This window comes from Aptenodytes patagonicus, chromosome 2 (genome assembly GCF_965638725.1).
Source record: "Aptenodytes patagonicus chromosome 2, bAptPat1.pri.cur, whole genome shotgun sequence".
Classification (NCBI taxonomy): Eukaryota; Metazoa; Chordata; class Aves; order Sphenisciformes; family Spheniscidae; genus Aptenodytes; species Aptenodytes patagonicus.
This window is the reverse complement of record NC_134950.1, coordinates 57138098-57158838: the sequence shown is the minus strand read 5'-3', so window position 1 is coordinate 57158838 and position 20741 is coordinate 57138098. Positions and strand designations below refer to the sequence as shown.

General features: G+C 37.6%; 1 protein-coding gene across 10 annotated transcripts in view; it reads right to left on the bottom strand.

The window, feature by feature from the left end:
• PTPRM (protein tyrosine phosphatase receptor type M) overlaps positions 1 to 20741 on the bottom strand; it is a 492832-nt gene that overhangs the window by 142906 nt on the left and 329185 nt on the right. For 5 of the 10 annotated variants that reach the window (XM_076329941.1, XM_076329942.1, XM_076329946.1 and 2 more), the window contains 2 exons: positions 20488 to 20620; positions 13362 to 13391 (listed from right to left, as the gene is read on the bottom strand). In XM_076329941.1, coding sequence (XP_076186056.1) covers positions 13362 to 13391; positions 20488 to 20620 — 163 coding nt within the window. The remainder of the gene's footprint in view (positions 1 to 13361; positions 13392 to 20487; positions 20621 to 20741) is intronic. The other 5 variants (XM_076329943.1, XM_076329944.1, XM_076329949.1 and 2 more) reach the window with 1 other exon arrangement.

Below are 20741 nucleotides of genomic sequence, written 5' to 3'. Positions count from 1 at the left end.
AGCGAATTCACAAGTACCAAAATAACATCAAGTGACTTTTTATAGGGTTTTACAACACTTTGGACCGCTGCACTTCCTCACCCATATTAAAAGACTTCAAGAAAGAGAAACGATTTGACTATAAAAGCCTAGATTCTCCATGATTAGTCAAATGCAAGAGTTATATTATGAAAATGCTACACTATAAATTTAGCCTAGATTTTCATTAGACACTGACTCTGGCAGGACACAACAGGAAAAACTAGGCTCCCAAGAATGTCTACAAAAGGAAAACAAACCCAACATTAAAAAGGGAGAATCATGTGACCAAAATATTAACCTGTTGTTAATATTTTTAACCCAACAGGCACTTAACGTAGTGATTAGAAACACCTACAAGAGATTAAGTGATGCAGAAAACAGCACTGCTCAGATGAATCTGTTTACAACAAAATATGGAAACAGTGACAAATTTGATAGGATATTAATGGGTTGAGCACTAGGACTGCAGTAGGCATTTCTTGTGTTAATAAAAGCAGTGTGAATTAAAAGGAAAGGGAAAATAAGTTTTAATATTTGGATCCTGTATTAAGGATGTGCATTCCTCTGTAAATAATCGGAATGGCAGTTATATGCAGAGTCCATAGCCAAAAGTGAAAGATGTGATTAACCAAGAGTAGCATATCTTGGAGTGCTCGTAGTGGACAGTAACCTTTTATTTATCGTTGAGGTTAATTTCCCTTTCTGAGGGTCACTAACTTGATCTTATTTGCTTGACTTACTGTTGATCTTCTTTCATCATAGCAAAAAACCTTTGTAAGTAATGCCTGCCTGAATGCAGCTAATTTAATCATATGACCTTTTCCATCTTATTTTCACCCTATGGCTATTGACTTCTTCTATCAGATAGCAAATGATTAGACTCTAAGTGGTATAGTGCGCTGAATTATTCTATTTATGCATTTCTGAAAATCATGAGATGCTAAATTATTGTATTATTCTGTTTTACTGTTTTCATATCTTTATCCAAAGAACCTACCACTGCAGTATCTGGGCTTTAAATAATGATTTTTTGTGTGTGTCAGAAGAGTAATCCACATGCACAAGAGTTCAAGCAGCAAAGCTTGGATGCTGATTACTCCTACTGCGGGAAAGGAGGCAGCTCTGCAGCCACTGAAGTGTCAAAGCAGCTAGTTTCAGAGAAAAATACTTTACACCTCCCCTGGTGCTTTTGCAAGGACTACTCATAAGAGAACATGGGTTTCTGCAAGTATATGTGGCTAATCCTGTCTTAGCTGGTGATGTCTCCATCACTGATTTTCAGGTACTAATATTACAGTAACATGTAATGTTACTGTACATGTAATATTACAGTAACATGTAATGTTACAATACATGATGGCTTTCTATTTAGAAACAGAAAGATCGAATTTTCTCAAATCCAAGTGATGATAAAGGAAGCATGAAGTACTCCACCTCTCTGATTATCAGACCTCCAACAGCCCTGATACCACTGCTTTGCAGCAGTTAATAGCAATCAAAATTTAATTAATGTGGAGAATATGGCACCCAAAGGTTTAGGAACTTTCATCAGCAAATTGGTGGCAGAAACCAGACCTCTTGATTCCCATGCTCTTTCCATAACCTATTTGGAAACTTATTTAAAAAGCAATTGCTATTATCAGATTTTTATGCCAGGAGGAAGCCTACAGGAAAGAAGTGAACACCAGGATTTCTGAAAGGATGACTTCATAGAACTGCAAAGTTACAGTCCATTCTGGTGTGAAAGGCTTTGCAGAAGTATTAAAATTACAAAACCTATGGAGATTCTGGGGAAATTGTAGCCCTACGAAGACAGACTTCCACTGAACGGCTAAGTTTTTTATCTGCCACCACAGCGCCATCACTCACCAGTTAATTTCTCTTATATTGCACGGCAGCAGTCATGGCAGTATTTAGAAGTAATCGAAACCTGCTTTAATCAGCTATTATTGGGATCTGAGAGAGGGCAATAATGTTTGTGGTGACTTTATTGCCTTGCCAGAACTATATCTCTCTCTATTTTTAACAGCAAAATGTACAACTGGGCCACAGATAATTTTCAGAAGTCAGTATGTAGGACAAAAAAAATGTCCCTTATGAAATCAAATCTACATTCTACCCATGTATGCCTTGCAGTATTACATATTTATATGAAACACAGTAAACCAGCTAATTCATTACACAACACAAGACAGTGATTTATTAGTCCTTTGTTGTGCTGTGAGAAAATCTGGAGTCTCCCGAATTTTAGTCTCACGTAGTTAAGATTTTGCAGCATCCTAGCAATTCTGTCCAGTTGAAAGTAGCATCTGACCCCACGCAGAACACATTCCTCTATTCATCAGGCAGAGAAAAGATGGATCCCTATTCTTTAACCTTTAATTAGTACTTAGCTACATTATGCATGCTGAGGGCAAGATTAGCCATAAATGCTTCCAGGGGCACTGTACACTTACTAGTAACCTCTGCACGTAGAAAGTATGTATTTCACCCAGAACCAGCAAGTGGAAAAATATGTAGCAGAGAGGATTGGACAGCATATAATTAAACTTGCTTTGCATACTAGGTGAGTGACTAAAGTAGAAACCATTACTCACTGTCTGCAAAGCAACTCCCAAGGTTGTTGCAGGCAGAACCACAGAGTATATGTCTTGCAATACCAGGTATACGCTGCATATGACCAGTGAAAAATAGGCTTTTTGTTATGGCAGGGCTGAGACATCCAAATACGGGACCAGAGTCTCCAAGGTGCTGAAGTCAATGGGAATTGGGGGCATTCAGCACTTAACATGAATTCACACAGCAGGATATCAGAATGGTCCTTGTTTTAGATATTTTAGGCAATCAAATTTAAGTGGCTACGCTGAGTTTGTTTTACTCATTTGATGTTGGCTTTATCATTCCAAGCTTTTAAAGCAGTGAAGCTTTCCACTGTCTAGTCAAATTACCAGATGTAAATATGACATTTTCTTTAAAGATATGCTTTTTGGGAGCATGCTGATTTCATCACATTATATGGTGGGGGAAAAATATATTTATAATCTTAAAAATCTCATCTAATACAAGCAATCATACACCAAACAACTAAAGCAATATGTTCTACCGAATCTTTCCGTGATTTTTTCATGGGTATGCCAGCACTTTGTAAATCTGAATACATCGTCATGGACTCACACTCACTAAGTTAAGCTATGAACATTTTTTGTGAGGAATACTTTCTACTTCTAGACTCCATGTCATTGAAAAGTCAACTAATAACAATGCTTAGAAATTAATTTATTTCAGGTATGCTGTAACAACCATAATCAGCTATAAATCCTTTTGCCCTATTTGCATTTACTGAATTTGCCTTAATTATACTGCTGCCTAATTATGAAGCTCAGTCTAGAAGGGAACTCGCAAGAAGCAATGATGCAGAAAGCAGAGGACAGTTTATTCCACTTCATGGATTTACAACTTTCTACTACTGCAAACCATTTGGAACAGACTCTATTTGTGAGGTCATTAACATGTAAACAGTGTCACACTGAAGACGCACGGCAATGACCTACCATGCTAATGAAAAGTGATATTGAGTTTACTAATTCAGATAAGGGTACACAGATTGCCTTTTCTCTAACACGCAAAGGCCTGTCACAGAAATAAATGCATGGTCCTTGTTGCAATTAATTTGATTCTTGTTCTTTCAAAGCTTTACTTGTAGATTTAATTAAAGCTTTCATGCAGCACACACTTTCAGGAAGTATCTATGTTTAATGGCTTTTTCTCCTAAATTAAAGAAATGAGTGAAGGTTATGATTCAAAGAACAACAGGCAATCATAAAATGAAAAGCTATTCTTAATACAGTAAGCATTACCTTGTTCTGACATAAGTAAATACACAGTATTGTGGGTGTTGAAGTACACTTCTTATAATTAATGTTATATTGCAACTTCCATGGTGACATCATTTTCAATCGCTTAAGATAAATTTTTTCTTTTTTGAATGTAAAATATTGCATGCTAAGTTCCAATCTGGAGGTGAGTATTTTTAAAGCCTTAGCAAAATCAATTTTTAGATAAGGAAAAATGAGCAAATAAAAACTGCTCGCTCTTTTCCCATGAAAATAAAGAAACAATCCCCAATGCAAAAAATTCTCATGTAGACATGTAACTCAGTCTTTTCCTAATTTTACCATGTTAAATGTTCCCACAGAGTAAGTCTATCTAAGCAATAGCACTTTAGTGACTATCAAGAATAAAAATAATTACAAAAAAAGGTTGCACAATAACAGAAGGATATTCTGACGTTCTAAGATTTGCCTCTCCTTCTCTTCTACAGGTTCTGAGGAGAGAGATGGTAGTACGTGCAGTAAGAACAAATGACTAGGCAGCCTGCATTAAGTCTCAGGAGACAAAGCAGAGCATAGAGAATGAAAATAAAGCAATTTTAAGGAAATATTTTTCAGGACAGGACCGACAATACAGTATCTGGGGGGGGAAAGCAAAAGGGGCTAAAGGAAAGGAGGAGTAAGTAAAAGGAGAAGCAGAGGAAGAGAAAGATGAAGAAGGAAATGGTCAGTAGAATAAGCAGGCAGGCTTAAGAGCTGGGCACACACATTAGTGTTGAAAGAGAAAAAGAAGCTGGAAGGAAGACAACAACAGTAGGATCTAAGGAGTAAGTTAGATAAAACCCTTTGTGGACAGAGAACTGGACAAGACACTTCCATGAATGCACAGTACTCCGGCCTCAAAATAGGTTTACAGTGCTTTGGGTTCCAACAAAAGGCAGCTGAAACTGCAGTAACCTGTTCAGCAAAAAAATAATCCTATTCTTGCTGGGAGCCTGTCTTAGGACTCAACGTGCAACCAATGTACATTGTTCTCCTTTTCATTTATTTGTCTTAAGCATACAGTTGGTAATCCCTATGGTTAACTAACATCCTTATGTGTTTCTCTTCTTTTCTTAGTTTAAAAAATCTTCTGTAATCTTAATCTGGAGAATATTAAAATGCAGACATGACTCTTCCCTATTTGGTAAGCAGAAAGTAAAGTTCTACTGCCAGTTACACCTGGATGTTACAGCTAAGGATCAGGGCCTTATTCTATGACGTATCGTAAACGTGACAATCTTACCTTAAAAATCTCAGTAAATACAAAGCATTCAGTATTTAATCTGCTTTTGAAAATACACTGTAAGCCATGAACCTAGTCCCTCTGAAGTGACCCTTCCATGGACAATTGCCAAATAGGACCATAAACTGCAAAATACATTCCATTATACCTAAAGCATAATCCAATACACATCTTTAAGCAAACTAAAATCTATCTAGCCTACCTAAACCATTACTTGCTGCAGTCAATATGCATGCATTATTATACCCAATATGAACACGCTGGCCAAATCCATACTGGAAGACCTACTTTTGGCTACTGACATCACCACGCAGGAGGAAAGCACACTATCACTTTGCAATGGGAGATGCAGAGTGGCATAATTGCTCTAAACCAGCTGATCCTCTGTGAAATGCACAGGTTAGCGAACGCTTTGCTTTGCCTTTCCTTCAGGCAAGCCAGAGATGCCTCTGGTAGCTCTAACTTGTGTCTTCATGATCAGAGGAATCGGGGAATGAGAAAGAAGGAGAGAAGCTAACTCCCTCTGCAGGTGAAGTGAGTATGATTTAGATACCCCTAGACATTTGGTTCAATGTCTCACCGAGGGATCTCAGATCAAATGCAGAAGTGGTCCTGAGCTTCAGCTGCTAAAAAGAAAAATAAATGTGCTTCTTCATGTTCACCAGCTCAGTACTCACAGGAGCAGGTAGTTCACGGCACAAGCCCTACAATACTCTGCTCTGCTCCAGCTACTACCTCTTTTTATTTGGATCACTGCTGCTGTCTGGTTGGCACAGGAACTAACAGAATTATGCAAGACTTTTCTGACAGTCCTACAGATTTCTCTCTGTAGCACACACTAAAAGCTACAGTCTAATAATAGCAATAGCAGTAATAATAAAACCATTATTGCACACTTGTAAATGAAATAGAGCCATGATTCTAATATCTATGATAAGTCTTGTAAAAGATTTTCTTTTGCAACAGGGTGTCTGGGACTGATGAAATGCCAGGCTTTGCTGGACTTGTAAGCACACAGCACAGTCCATTCCTCTGTTTCTTTGCTCGATTAGTTTTTGTGAGGCTCAATTTCACAGCTGATGCAATCTTCCTAGCTACATTTTACATGTGGGCTATTGCCCTGAAATTAGGAAGGACCCCGATCAGATAGAATCCTTGCACAGACTCTCACAAATGGAGGCAGTGGGCCAGAGTGACCAGGAGTGGCAAAAGAAAGCAACTGTGGTATGGTTCCTTACCCTCTCATGCAAGAGTTAGGTAATTCATTGCAGGAAAACAATGACCATGAAAAATGACAGAAAGAAAATTTGGAAATGAAAGATGATTTTGGTCAGCTAGACACTACAGAAAGCAAATGGCCACTGATCTTCCCTCCAGGAGGGAAGGAATACTGTAGATGAGGAAGGAAATGAAAAGGAGAAGAAGGAAAAGGAGCCAAGATTAGAACATTTTCATTGTGAAATTAAGAGTGAACACTGACAGATGCTACCTTGAGGTGGATTATCATTAACCCGGCCATAACCCCTGCAGATAGGCTCAACAAAGGTATTTCAGCCGAAGCATCTCCCATGGGATTCAGGGGTCAGAGAAAAGATTACAGATAAGAAGCTCAAACAAAAATATAATCAGTCAATAGAAGTTATTGCAATACTAATGACTACAACACCTCAGTGCCCTGTGCTGACATCACTCAACAGACACGAACATCTCATTACAGTTGTTCTTATCTGAATCAGAGGTGATTAAGCCTGTGGTTTACTGAAGCAAAGAGGTCTTAGGCTAGATTCACTATACGATTTCTTCTACCCATTTTTCTTTAAGCATTTTTCTGCTGCTTGTCCTCCTTGAGTCCAGGAGAGATACAATGCAACATTCACCTCATTCCTTGTAGTCCCACCTTTTGCAGACATCTTCTGTCCATCAGTTCAATGTTTCATTAAGCCATTTTGAAAACTAACACTTCAATTGTTTAGAAAAAATACAGGCCTTTAGCAACATAAATTATGAAGTGAGTTTTGGTCTTAATATGCAGTATAGCTTCTTTACTGTTAACACATTTACAGTCACACAAAGTGTAATGGCAGGTTTGGGGTTTAGAGAAAGTAAGTTTCCAATGCCATTACCCCTCTTGTACGATAAATACTAATATTAAAATAAGGAAAATTTCTCCTTTCTATTTGGAAATTTAAAGTAAAAGAATCTGAAGTCAGTTTTAAGCTATCTATGTATACAGAAATGCAATTTCAGAGTAAAAAACACATGAACCGCACCTTTTTCCTGAGGGAAGAGTCTTAAAGTGAATGAAAATTATTCACCTTATACCCTCTTTAAAAGTCTAATTCAACAATGATGGTTGGTTGAACAATGGCAAAATCTCAGTGCCTAGAATGACTGCTGTTGACAGTAAGCATGACTGATTTGGGAACCAAATTTTTTAGGAAGCTACAAACAATTTCAACAGGCTAATTGACGAATTAATTAAATCCACAATTTTATACAGAAGACAGTCCACCCTGGTAAACTGGTAACATTAACTGAACAAGACTCAATATGGGACAGCAATACAAATACTCAAATACAAAGGTAACTTCTTTAATACACATACCTGTCACTATCCTCTCTTCGCCTCCCGAATGTATGTATTATGTCTCAGTGTTACGTATAATAAAGATAGGCTTTCAGGCTTATCCTACAAGAGTATATGGAATCCACAATTTCCAAAAGCAATCTCAGTATTCAATTCAAATCCCTGTATATTAGTTTAGAAAAGCAAGACAAAGCTTTTATTAATGTGGAAAGAACCAAGACGTCTCTAGACTGGATAGGCATTTATTTTTCCTACAGTTACACTGGTTCCCACACTAAATGTCTGATACCTTCACACAACAAGCAGTGTAAACTGAAACTGCCCCTTTAAGGACAGAAAAATCTCCAAACCTCAGCTCAATTGCAAATTTACTGCTTGACACTGAGGGAGCAAGGACAGTAACTGAGTGTGATTGTGTGACCAGCATAGCAATCAATCACTTCTGATACTTCACCTCACTCTCTCTGTAGTACCCATTTATTTTGAAAAACCCAAACTTGCAGCACATTACAGATTATGGTTTCTCACTCAACACATCTGGGCTAATGTGGTTTTGAAAAGTCTGGGTAACTTTAGAAATTACTATGGATCTCCTACGTGTAGGTATTGGAAAAGTAACTTGGAGTGAGTATCTAAACATGCCCAGAAAAGATGAACTAAAGCAGAGCTATTCCTCCACACGAATAATCTGATCTCTGTTGCACCTCAAGAAAGCTATTTCCTATAGTCAGCTCACTGCTCTGGGGGGCTCATATACTTCAGAAAGAGCTAATAAAATAATTAAAAAAAAAGGATTTACTTACTGGTGGTCTGAGTGTTAAGGATTATTTACAATTTTTTCTACAGAGAAATGGGAATGTAAGCCTTGGCTATAAAGCAATACAATCAGATCCAAAAGAATCAGAAGGTACAAGGAATCAGTATAACAAATAATGACTTCAGATAGATTTTTAAAAATGATGTGGTATATTTTAATTAAAAATAAAATTCTAATTCTGATACTGCTTAGTATCTCTGCATGAAAGCTAGATATTGTACCTCTGTTCTCAAAGCTTATGGCACATAGCCCACAAATGTATTTTTCAGCCATGGCGATTTAGTAAAACACCCTCCTTGCTATTTTAGGCATTACATATTATCCAAAGATTTCAATATATTGGCATTCTAGACTTCTCCAGAAGCAACAAAACTCATGGGACATCCCCAAATCATTTAAGTCTAGCTTACAAGGCAATTACAGAAATCCACGTTTATTTTGGGTTACATGATTCTATGATACAAGTCTATGTAACTATGCATATTTAAAGATTCAGAAGAGATCACAAGTGTAGTCTAACAGATCAAACGTATCAAACAGTTCAAACACATTCATGTTTTTCTGTTTAGTGCTCTCCTCCACCTGCAAGGCACAAACTGATGAACTTATTCTAGTTCCAGGGTCAGCTGCAGTTGTGAATACTGGACTGTTTCTAACCTCTCTCACTATTTTCAAATTACTAAAGAAGTTTTAAACGTGATGACTGCATATTTCCTGGAATTGTCCAGAAATCACTGTTATGAGTTTCGACACCATTGATTTTTTGGAAATTTTACAACTCTGATTATTAGGGTCATTTTGCAAATCTGCTAACCTTGTGCTTTCTGCCATAAGTACTAGGTCAATTGCAATGGGATTGGGGAAATGAGCCACAAATCGAGTCTCTGTACAGAGCTCCAGAAGCCAGCACTGAAAACCTGCTAGCGAAGCAAGAGACACAGAGATAACTGAACTGAGAACAGATCCCCAGGCTCCTGAGCTCAAGTCAGATACACAAGAAAAGTGTACTTCAACTGGGCCCCAAACTATCAAATTCTCTTAAAAAGGAGGGTATGTTTTTATTCACGTTTACATGAAAAAGCTCAATGTTTGTAGAATTAATTTTCTTGTAGGAGGAATTTTGTCCTCTTTGAGCCATATACAAAGTACCAGGCAATAGGACCTCTAGTCCTCTATAGTCCATTTTAGTAATGTTTCAACATTGTATTAGGTTTCTGGATTGAGATTTCCATACAGAGGATGTACCTGTGATGCACTTCTGTCTTAAGTCACCTAACTAGATGATTAGTGCTGGGACAGACAACGTCAGATTTCACACTATTAAGATCTCAACATGATTACTATTTTATGAGAATACTGGGCAATAATTGTCTCCTGTTTCCCTACTTCACCTTTTGCAAGTAGAAATGACTTGTGAAAAGGCACAAAAATAGAATAACTTTATGCACCTAACTGCTGTGCAGCACCGTTGTTGCGTAAGTATTCAATTTCAATAATAATCGTAACATACCATTTTGATATCAAGTTCAAACTGAGGGACAACATCAAAAGCGACCTTCACAACTTTGTATTTTAATTGGGCATACATCTTGCTCATAGCAATGTAATGAAGCCTTTTCTTGAAAGCAACTTATAACAGCTGCAATCTGTAACTACCTGCCCCAGAATTTGAGGTAAATTGAATTCCCCAAACTCTCTATCAGGCGCCAGTGTCTCGAGTAAACTCAGATGGTCCAAGCGCTCATTTTGTTTGTCTGATGCTTGAATTTGTACAAATCTAGATATCTTAGCTCCTGACTAATGATTAATGATCTCCAAGGGCAGAACCTTTATCAAAATGAAAATCTCAAATACAAAAGTCAATGGCCATCGGTCAGCACAGTGGCGCTCGTTGTCACCTGAACAACAGGCTTGTCTAGTTCATTTAACCATAATTACACAATAAACTATTAATGTACTTTTCCTTCTCTGGCCAACGTCGCAAGGGCTTTGCCCATCAGAAAATGTGTCAGGAGAAAGCAGTCATGCCAGCACTAGCTGCCATGCTGAGAACACCAGTCATTACAAGTGTCACTAACAACACCGTCTCCATTCTTCTTTTTTCCCACCTGGAATCGACTGCAAAGTCAAAAGACCTGCTGCAGAGTTAATGAGCACTATTAAATTTGCTCTAATGTTAAGAACAAAAGAACTCATACAGGACTAAATACAGCCAGCCAAAAAAAAATCTGCTGCCTGACTGAGGTGAAAGGTAAAAAATGCACCAGTTCTCAGGAAAGCAAGAGTGGGAGGAAAGGTGCTGGCAGAGGCACTTAAGCCCATTAAAAAGAAGTACAATTCTCAATAGCAGTACTCAACTTCTCTTCTGTAACGTCTCTTGACTGGCTAACTAGTAAACACAAGATAAAATGGAAATAATTCTCTGCCAAATATGCACAGCTGTAGGTCCATCTCTGATGATTCATCAGCAGCTCTAGGCATCTGCCAATTTTTTCTTTTTTAATTTTAATTTAGGATGGATCTAGAAGTGGCAGAGATTGCAGTCTACTAGGGAAAAGGAGCCCACGGCACATAAGGAAAGCAGCACACAAGACAATAGTAACTATTTCAGTGCATAGATGCTCACTTGGATGTTACAGCTTGCATTTACAATGACTAATCAGTAAATTTGAATATGATACTCAGTATAGAAGTGGTAAATTAGCAATGGCAAAGTACTTCAAATTATGTTTCTCAAAATATGAACAGTTTATAATCCATACCAACTTCCTCAGCTAAAAATAAAACTGTAATGAATTCTGCATTCATATAAGATTTCCACCAATTTCAGTGAAATTGCGTGGTGCGTAAACAGGTGGAGAATTTGGTGCAAAATATTTCCTCCTATTGGGGGTTGATCTTGTCTGCTCTTTTCAGGGCTCTTACTTCCCTTCTTTTGCCAGACAGGGAGCAAAACAATACAAGGTCAAGATCACACCATTTCTTTTGGAAGACTTAACGTACCCAAACTACAAAGTTACTGAATTTGTGTCACACTAACAAAAAGACAGATCTTTTCTTGAAGTCACTGTAAGAGTATTCCAAATAATCAAGAGAAGCACTATTCCATCCACTATTAACAGTCTCTATGATTGCAAAACTGGGGACAAAACCTGCTTGTAAAACTTACAGAAACATTTCAATTCACATTATTTTCCATTGTCAGTGGAAAAAGAGGAAAAAAAGATATAATCCAATTTCTTTGAATAATGAAACAGTGTTTCATTTAATGTTCCATTTGTTTCAATTTTGTTTTTTGATTTAGCCTTGAGACATGAATCATATTAAAATATTAATTTAAATACATTTACTTATTATGGCAACAATATAATATATGACTTCCTATATTATACTCTTTTGACATTTTAAAAATGACATTTAAATGGTCCCGAACTGATTTTTTTTTTTTTTTTAAGACCTATTCCATGGAAAATCTGGTCTTTTCATCTCAGGAACAGAAACAAATTTTGAAATACTGTATCTGTGGAAGAGAGAATTTTTTCCGACCTTCACGTTAATACAGTGCTTTAAAGAACAGTTTAAAAAAATCACACTATATGTAAAGTGTCAAATAATGTAATATGAAATCTGAATTACTAAGTAAATGAGCAGTTTTCAATATATTCAGAAGTCTTAGGGAATTTCAACTAAGAGGTTTAAATTTCTGTTGCTTTAATTCATTTGAAGCATGGTTCTGCTTAGCAAGTTTTCAAGTTAGAAAACATTTACTAATTTTTCCATAAATTCCATAAATGAATGAAATAGTTTTTAAAAATATTAATTGAAAAAATATTTATTTAAAAAGCTTGAAGAGCAACTAAAAAGGAACATGAGAAACAATATTGTTTTTAAATAAAAACATTACTGAAATGTGTTCCTTTCAAGAGCGTGCTACTACCATATGTACCTGAAAACTGGTACTAGTGTCTGTCTCATGCAAGTAACACCCCATCTTCTGTAACTATATAAAAATATCATCTCCTAGTTTCCCATGACTTTTCAACATGAGCTTTAAGGAAGACAGCTAGCTACTGGACAGCTGATTTTTGCTTCTGGCCAACAAGATTAAACAAGCTTAAATGTGTCTCATTTTGCAACTAAGCAAGACCCCTAATATTTTGCTAATCCAAAAACTATCATGTGCTCCTTGTACCTGGAAAGTGAGAAAAGGTGAATAGCCTCAGAAAGGGATTTGCTAAATTCACAGAAGAACCCTTCTCATTCATCACCTGCTGACAGCAGGGAACGAAATGAAAAGTTATTACTTACTCAAAGTTATGCTTCATCTTGCCCTCATTTTTTAGTGCTCTCTCCTTTGAAATTCACTCCAGTAATGGTAACTCATGACGTTTATGCATGATCATTATTCATGAAAAAGTAATAATATGTACAAAGCAACAAATGGAAATGCTTGTACATGCCTAATCAATGCTATATTTTCAACACAACAAATGAGAAAGAAACCACTAAATAAATTCTAAAAATAGTTACTTAGGCATGAAAATTTCTCATAGACATGGTAGTGATATTTATACCCACTACTTTTCAATTAAGAAAATTTGTTACATAATGATATTCAAAGGACTCTGATGCACAGTATGAGGCATAAGAGACTGCTATAAAGCTAAATATTTCATTATATTATTGACCATGCTGTTTTTATCTTGGTATAACTTTTACAAAGTTTGTTTTTAGAAAGGAACTTTCAGTATTAATATTCACTACTTATGCATGGAACAACATGGCAGAAAGTGTGTCTCTGATGACAAAGAAGTTACTTACAGGTAATAAGTGTAGGAGTGATAGCTTCTTCTGCCATGATGGTGGAAGGATTAGGCAGTGGTGGAAAAGATGAAATGGAAGGAAAGAAAAGCCAAATATTAATGTATGAAAAATCGAGATGAAACTGAGACCAGAACTGGTGACAAAAATGAAAGGTAGCAAGAATGCATATCTGGGCATATCATGCAATGTGTCTGGAACAGACAGATGACATATCCAATTTCCATAAAACTTTAAGCAATACAATATATATAATGCATCTCCAACTGTTAAATCAAACCACCTTAAAGTACACCTACTATCTAAGTAATGTTAGATATTTAATGTATATTTATCTCTGCATACACTACACACACAAACACTCCCAATTAAAGTGATAAAACACCTCTGATTACACCTCAGCTGCATTAGGTATAAGGATATGGAACTTCTAACATGGTGTTGGAAGTTTAACAATGCAGAATTTCAGAGCATGTATTAAGTAGCTTCTCCTCCTGTCATAGTACTGTAGAATCTTTTGATATCCTTTTCTTTACTTAAAGAAATCAGTTCTGCCATTGACAGGACGAGAACTTGTTTCCAGAGGGGAAAAATCAATGGCTACAGCTTTTTTAATATCTCAGCTTTTTTAATGACCATTTAAATTCTGAAGAAAAAAATTACTTCTTGCCACGCAAATAAAAAGGCTATCCTTGCTGGCTAAAATTATTTTGGTGGTATTTCCCCATATGGCAGAGGAAAAAATAAGAACTGATCCTGTATCCCTGTTACTTCTGCCCACATGAATGTTACAAAGAATGAGTTGGAGACCTAGCACCACCATCTTGAGAAATATGGACCCAGTCAGTCTTTCCTGCGTCACCTCTTGCACAGCCAGATCCTCCACCCAGACATGCTCTGCGTGAGCACGAAGTATAGAAGCTCTCCAGCTATGCTCTCCTGCTTTACATCTCTCCCTCCCTCAGTTATGAGCCCACTATAAGCAGGACTGCAACTCTCCAAAAGGGGCAAGTTCCAACCTGAATGAATTCCATAGGTTGACTGCAATTAAAAAGAGGCTGGAGATCTTAAAACATCTCTGAGCATAATGTCAAGTAGCATTCACATGTTGGTAAGATAAAAGACTGAAAGGAACCATGTAGGCACTTGTAATTTTTACAGCGCATGCATACAGCCCTTCGACTACAGAGGAAACATGTAAACAGGCCTCGCAAAGGACTGTAACTAACGTTAACTTGCCTCTAGCTACATGCTTCAGGCACCCCTTTGAAAACTAGGCTTTCATCAAATTTTCTCTCTCATCTTCTTTGTGTGAAGATGCCGTTAGAAATATTTCACAGTTTTTATTCCCATTTTTCTGATGCACACAGTATTGTTCAAACACAAGAGGCTAGATACTGAATATTTAATCACGTGGCACATCTGCAAAAATGCACACCTGTTAAAGTTGAGTTTTAAAAGATATCTAAGAATAGAGTAAGGGGAAAGCTGCAAAACAGTTACACGCTTCTTCCACCAGCACATAGCCCATTGCCTTCAGTAAGGAGCACAGGATTAGGTCCTATCAAAGCAGACCAACTTACCTGCTCTATTAGCAAGGGATTGTTTTCTGGTTCAGTCATAATCATATCTCCCCCTGCCCTTCTTTTCAGAATTACCCGTTCTCTCACTTTCATTTAGAATCTCATGACACTGCCAACCCTGTTTCTTGCCATATGTTGCCAGGACAGAGATTTAATGCAATTAGTACAAATGTTCTCATACTTCTAAAAGATGTATAATAATTTGAGAAACAACAATAAATACAATTAATCAGTGAAGCACTGCTGCTACTTATATGCAGAATTCTGCCAAATATGTTATAGAGATAAATTATTCCTTATGAAAAAAATGCTGAAAATCCAGGAGCTTTCATTTGTGTAAATTCCCCATTAAAAATTTGTATAAGATGAGAAAAATTAGAAGTCTCAAGCTCCGGTTATTTTTATATCGTTAGAGTTGTGAGATTTTCCATATGAATGTCCTTGAAAAAGAACACTGTGGTTTTTGACTCACAAGAATACCAGACACTGAAAAAAACAGGTAAAAAGAACAAATTAAAAACCTACAGAAACAGAAGGTTTTAGACTTGCAAGTCCTCAGGCCACATGCAAAAGCACCATTCATAATTGAAAAGATTTAGCTTTTTTAAGAAATATGAACAAGTTCCATTTTACTTCCTACATAATGTATACAAACTTACTCTCTCTCTATGTATGAAAAGTCGTCTTCTGTTAAAGAGAGTGACCCAAAGATTTTGGCCAACCTTGGCCAAATTTTCTTCTGTGCATGGCTCTTCAGTCACTTCCCACTAGAGAGTTTATTTTATGTCAATAAACTGTTTCTGTGTATAGTGATAATATAAAGCACTTTTATATCCTTCAAGACTGAAGACATAAATAAATTTCATAAATACCACTTGTAGAATAAGGCCCCACTATAAAATTTATCAAAACCAATGCAGCTGGCTGCAGGAGGATTGTCCCACTAGAAGGGAAAACTTCTGGAACTGTGTAATTATCACAGTGATTCCTTTCATTGTCTCTCTTTTGTAGCTGGCCTAGAGGGAAAAACAAGGTTCAGTGGTAGCACTGGGAGAAGACTGGAGTTTTCCTTCAGCCCTATTATCTCCAATTTCTATCCTAACTGCTTGAAATTGTTGGCAAAGGTGTATAACTGAACAGCCTGATTTTCTATCAGGGAATGGGACCAATGCATTCCCAGCTCAGCTCCACCGAGTGCAAAAGCCTTCCTTATCCCCTGCCAAAAACCAGGGTCTCTGAGTTAAACAGATGCCACAATTACGTATGTTAGAAACTACTGGAAGGCTCAGGCATAGAGACAGCTGAAAAAAGAAACTAAAGATAGGCAAAAGAAAATAACCTTTTTATGCAGAGAAATGCAATGATCAGAAAATCTCCATTCTACACCTGAAGCAGAGGCCAATGTAATTAAGTTTTAATAACTGCTTCCTTACTGCACTCCTACTGCAGCAGCGAGATGGTAGCCCCGAAAGAAACAGATGCCCCAAAGACATAATACTTTTAAGCAAACCTTGGACCAATAAATCTAATTTCTCAACTTCTGCAGATTTTTTAAACTTAGCTGAAATAGAATATAAAAGAAAAAAAAAGGAAAAGAGAAAAGAATAAAGCAGTAAGGTTCTGATTTTTCCAAGTCTTGATTTAATTGCTATTGCTTTTCCAAAGGTTGTGGGAACAGTTCTCTCATTTTCACTGCTCTACTTTAAGTTCATCAAAAGGTGAACTTACTTGCTGCATGTTTTATTTTTTATTTTTTATGAAGTCCTATGCAGGTATAACAAAGACTGGCAGAGATCAAGGGCCTTGCCTGAGATTTAATATTCAGGATCAGATTCAAAATCCACTTTATTGTGGAGCAATATTGTGGAAACACATGTATTGGTTTCCGCTGACTTTGTGTTAACTCTTACATGAGAGACTCAGAGCACAGCTGAGGAGAGGAAAGCCTACTGGCATTATTCTGACTTCACAGAGAAGAATCATCTCATTGATATGACCATATTGGTATTAGGAATAGCTTGCAGGTTCCTAGTCTACATTACATGACATCTGTATGCAGGAATGTGGTTGAATGGATAAAGACAAGATAGAACAGAACAGATAAAGAACTCTGAACAACCATGTGGGGAGAAAAACAGGAAAGCACTAACAGTCTTCCCCTGACCCAGGTGACAAGCATACAAATCTGGTTTACTTTAGTCAAAGACTGAATGTCCACACAGAAAATGTTTTAGTGTCCATGCTGTTCCTACCCTCACTAGTGAGTCCATACCATGCACTGAATAGTTAGGCCACCTAATCTCTCTGTGACCCAGTTTATAACATAACTACTTCAGAAGACCACGATACAGTGAAATTAATAATGATGCCTAATGACTATTGATATTTGCAGAACTTCTCTACCTACTGCTTTGACAGTGACCATATCCAAAACATGTCTGTACTGCACTGAAAACTCTGCTTTGAATGTTGGTCTTGCCTACCTGGCTACTGAATTAAAAGTCAAAGAGGCTGATCTGTGAAAGCCTGTGGTGCCTGGCACCAGCCAAGCAAAGAATGGTTGCTGGATGAAATGAGGTGGCTATTAAAGGAATATGTTGGACAAAGTCATGGTTATCACGTACAGTAAAACCGCTTTCCAAATCTCTTGACAATGGAAAGAAATGGTTTGCAATTAAGTTAATTAAGCACTGTGAAGCCCCAGAGACAGAGTAAATTTAATCTACTGGTGAGATCTGGAGAGCAAGTCTACAAGGACCCATTTCCGTGAAAGAATGAATAACAGACAGTATATGCCTTGGGATATGCCTTGGGATAGTGGAGTGTGAATGGGATATTGCTGTAGCTAATTCCAAGCAAGACAAGTTTCAGAGCACGTAGGCTCAGCATGGTGAAACCTAGCACGGTAGCCCAGACAGCCTGCACATAGTAGTGCAGAGAGGAAAGTGGTTCTCAGGGGAAAGGTGTCACTGAATTATAAGGTGCTGTTTTATTTTTCACTCAGATCTTTACTCCAGTAAAACTCCTGATAAAGTAAATGAAATAAAATGATCAAGTGCAGTAGTCAAACGACACGCTAGCTTGATAAGATTGTTTCACAAAGTAGCACCTAAAGCATCATAAAACTACAAAAACACTACAGTTATACTAAGCTTGCAGAATGATTTATACATTTTCTTCAAATGCATAATGTATACACAGTAACTGAACCAAGGTGAAACCATAGGGGCTCTCAGCAGCGTAGTGAATTAATGCACCAGTAACAATCTATTGAATAATCGGTTCATCTTTTGCTTAAGTCATGAGTGTAATTGTATTCAAGACCCTCTATGCTACAGCATCTGCTTTAGAGGTCTGGGACACAATATACCTACCTCCTGAAACTCTCATTAAAGCCTAGTCACATCCTGTTACACAGATGAACCATTCTTACTTTTTAATATTCACTTCAACTCATTTCACAGTTTGTTTTGTTCAAGGCTGCAGCATCATTCTGGGATATGTTTAAGTTATTGGTATCATTCTTTCTGTACTACACAATGAAATTGTATGTATTTGGTAACAGAGTTCCTGGACTTGTACTTTCAATAGTTTCATCTCTGTCACAAGCAGATTTATTCCAAACCCCAAAGAAGCTCACATAATGCACTTTTCTTCTAACAACAGAATTACTATGAATAATAATTACTGTGCTGTGGTAGACAGAAGGAATCAAGTATCCTTCTGCATTAACATGCAAACACTTAAGATTCGAGCCTTTCTGCCTCTAACAATTAGATTATCAAAGAGCTTTTCCCTAGAGAACGAAGCAAGAGCTGGTATAGCATCCATTTAGCCAGAGACCCTGACACCTTATTTACTTCGAATCATTGGATCATTTTGCAATGCTCTCCCTTCAAGATCAAGAAGAACTTGTCTCCCTTGCATGAATATATTCTACCTTTGGCACAAACGCTTAAGGAGAGGCTCAGATTGGAAGAGAGAGAGCGATGAATGCCGGTCAGGAATTGTGTGAAGAAGGATTGGCCAGACAATGCGAGAAGCTTTCCCCCTGCATGCCAAGTGCTGTGTCCTCCTAGGGAGGAGTTTGGGAGTTCAACTGTTAAAATTGAAGGTATGAATGATGCAAGAAATCAGAAGTGGGAAGAAAAAAGTACTGCAAAGTCAGAACAGATTTTAACTCTGCTACACTGTACTTTATTGAGAAGATTTGGTCACTGGGTCAATTTCATTGCCCCAGCCAGACCTACCCTGGGGCTTAAGTCTCAATCTCTTCTGTACGGCAGCTTTTGACTGCTTTACCTACCTCTTGTTGTGGCCTAGCCCTCAGCCCTGGCCACAACTCACCTTTCTCTGCACAGAGCCCTTCTAACTCATGGCCCTCCTTCCGTCTTCAAGGAGAGTGAAAAGCAGCTACTTCTGTTGCCTGCCCTGAGGCACTGTCAGGCAGCTGCCTCTTTAGCTGTGCACTGCCACTGTTCAAATTCTGGAAGAATTTCAGGCAGCTCAGGGGTTTTGTCTATCTCAGACCTGCCAAACTAGTTAACATACAATTAAATCACATAGTGTTGGGATGAGCAAAATCAGGCCAAGATTGCTCTCGAAGGAAGATACAGGGTGAATGGCATGGAGGTGAGGGGTTATGAGACAGTAAGAAGACTATGGCAGACATGGAAGGACATTCATGACTCAGCCCCTTTACACAGCTCTCACACATTCCCAACACCACCTTTACAGCTGCAAATCTCACATCGCTCAGTATACAACCTAAAACCTTAATTCTATTTGCTAATGAATTTCTCCCAATCCAGACTTAGCTTCTATCATCACAGAGATTTTTTTCTTACCCATACCACCTCCCTAGCTATGAGATATTTTTCCCTTTATTATTTTTCCTTCTACAGTGTTGAGAAAGGCAACCAGGTTTAAAAGCCTTACACTTCTAATGTTGTAGCAGTTTTCAAATGATATTCAAAGCAAAGCAATCTCAATGCGTGTGTGCGTTGAACCAGCATTTGGAAACATTCAGCACCATTGTAACATTTTCATTTGTTTTCAGGGAATGGAGTTTATGCAGAACAATATAGACCCCATTCTTAGCACAAATTACCTTAGCTGTAGTTCCTGTTTCACTGAGGATTTCTTTTACGTTCAAGAATGAAACTACATGTAACTTTCAGCTGATCTGTTGAACAGAGTGGAGACTCACACTTTCAGGGTAGAGATACTGTTCTATTATTAGAGTCCATCATGCAGTACTAATGCATAAAGTGCTAGAATCATTAACCTTGAGTTGTTTTTCTTCTATAACAAAGCTACAAACATTAATTCATAGAAAATGCTGTGGGATGTAACAGATACTGTGGTTTTATAAAAACCCAACAAAGCTTTGGGGGTGGGAGGGAGCAGTACTTCCTAAACTCTGTGGCAAAGGCCATGAAGGTGGCTGGATACTTTTGCCAGTATCAAACTGAGAACTGCTGTAGGAGATGTTCATGCTGTGACATGAATATGTACATAGAAAACATCTACTAATTGCTCACCTTTTCTTCATTACCAGTACGACCCCCAGAAATATAATGACGAACAGCAAGATGCCTGCAATGACTCCAGCAATTTTAACAGTATGGTCAGTCTGCTTCTCAGGCTCTGGGTCCGGTTTTCTAGTGGCAGCCCCTATGGAATCAGTAAAAAGAAAAGAGGAGAGAGAAAAAGAATAAGGATGTTATTCGTTCGATGTTTATACATTTAACCTACCAATGTCATTAGTCTTATCCAGGGCCAACAGATATCAATG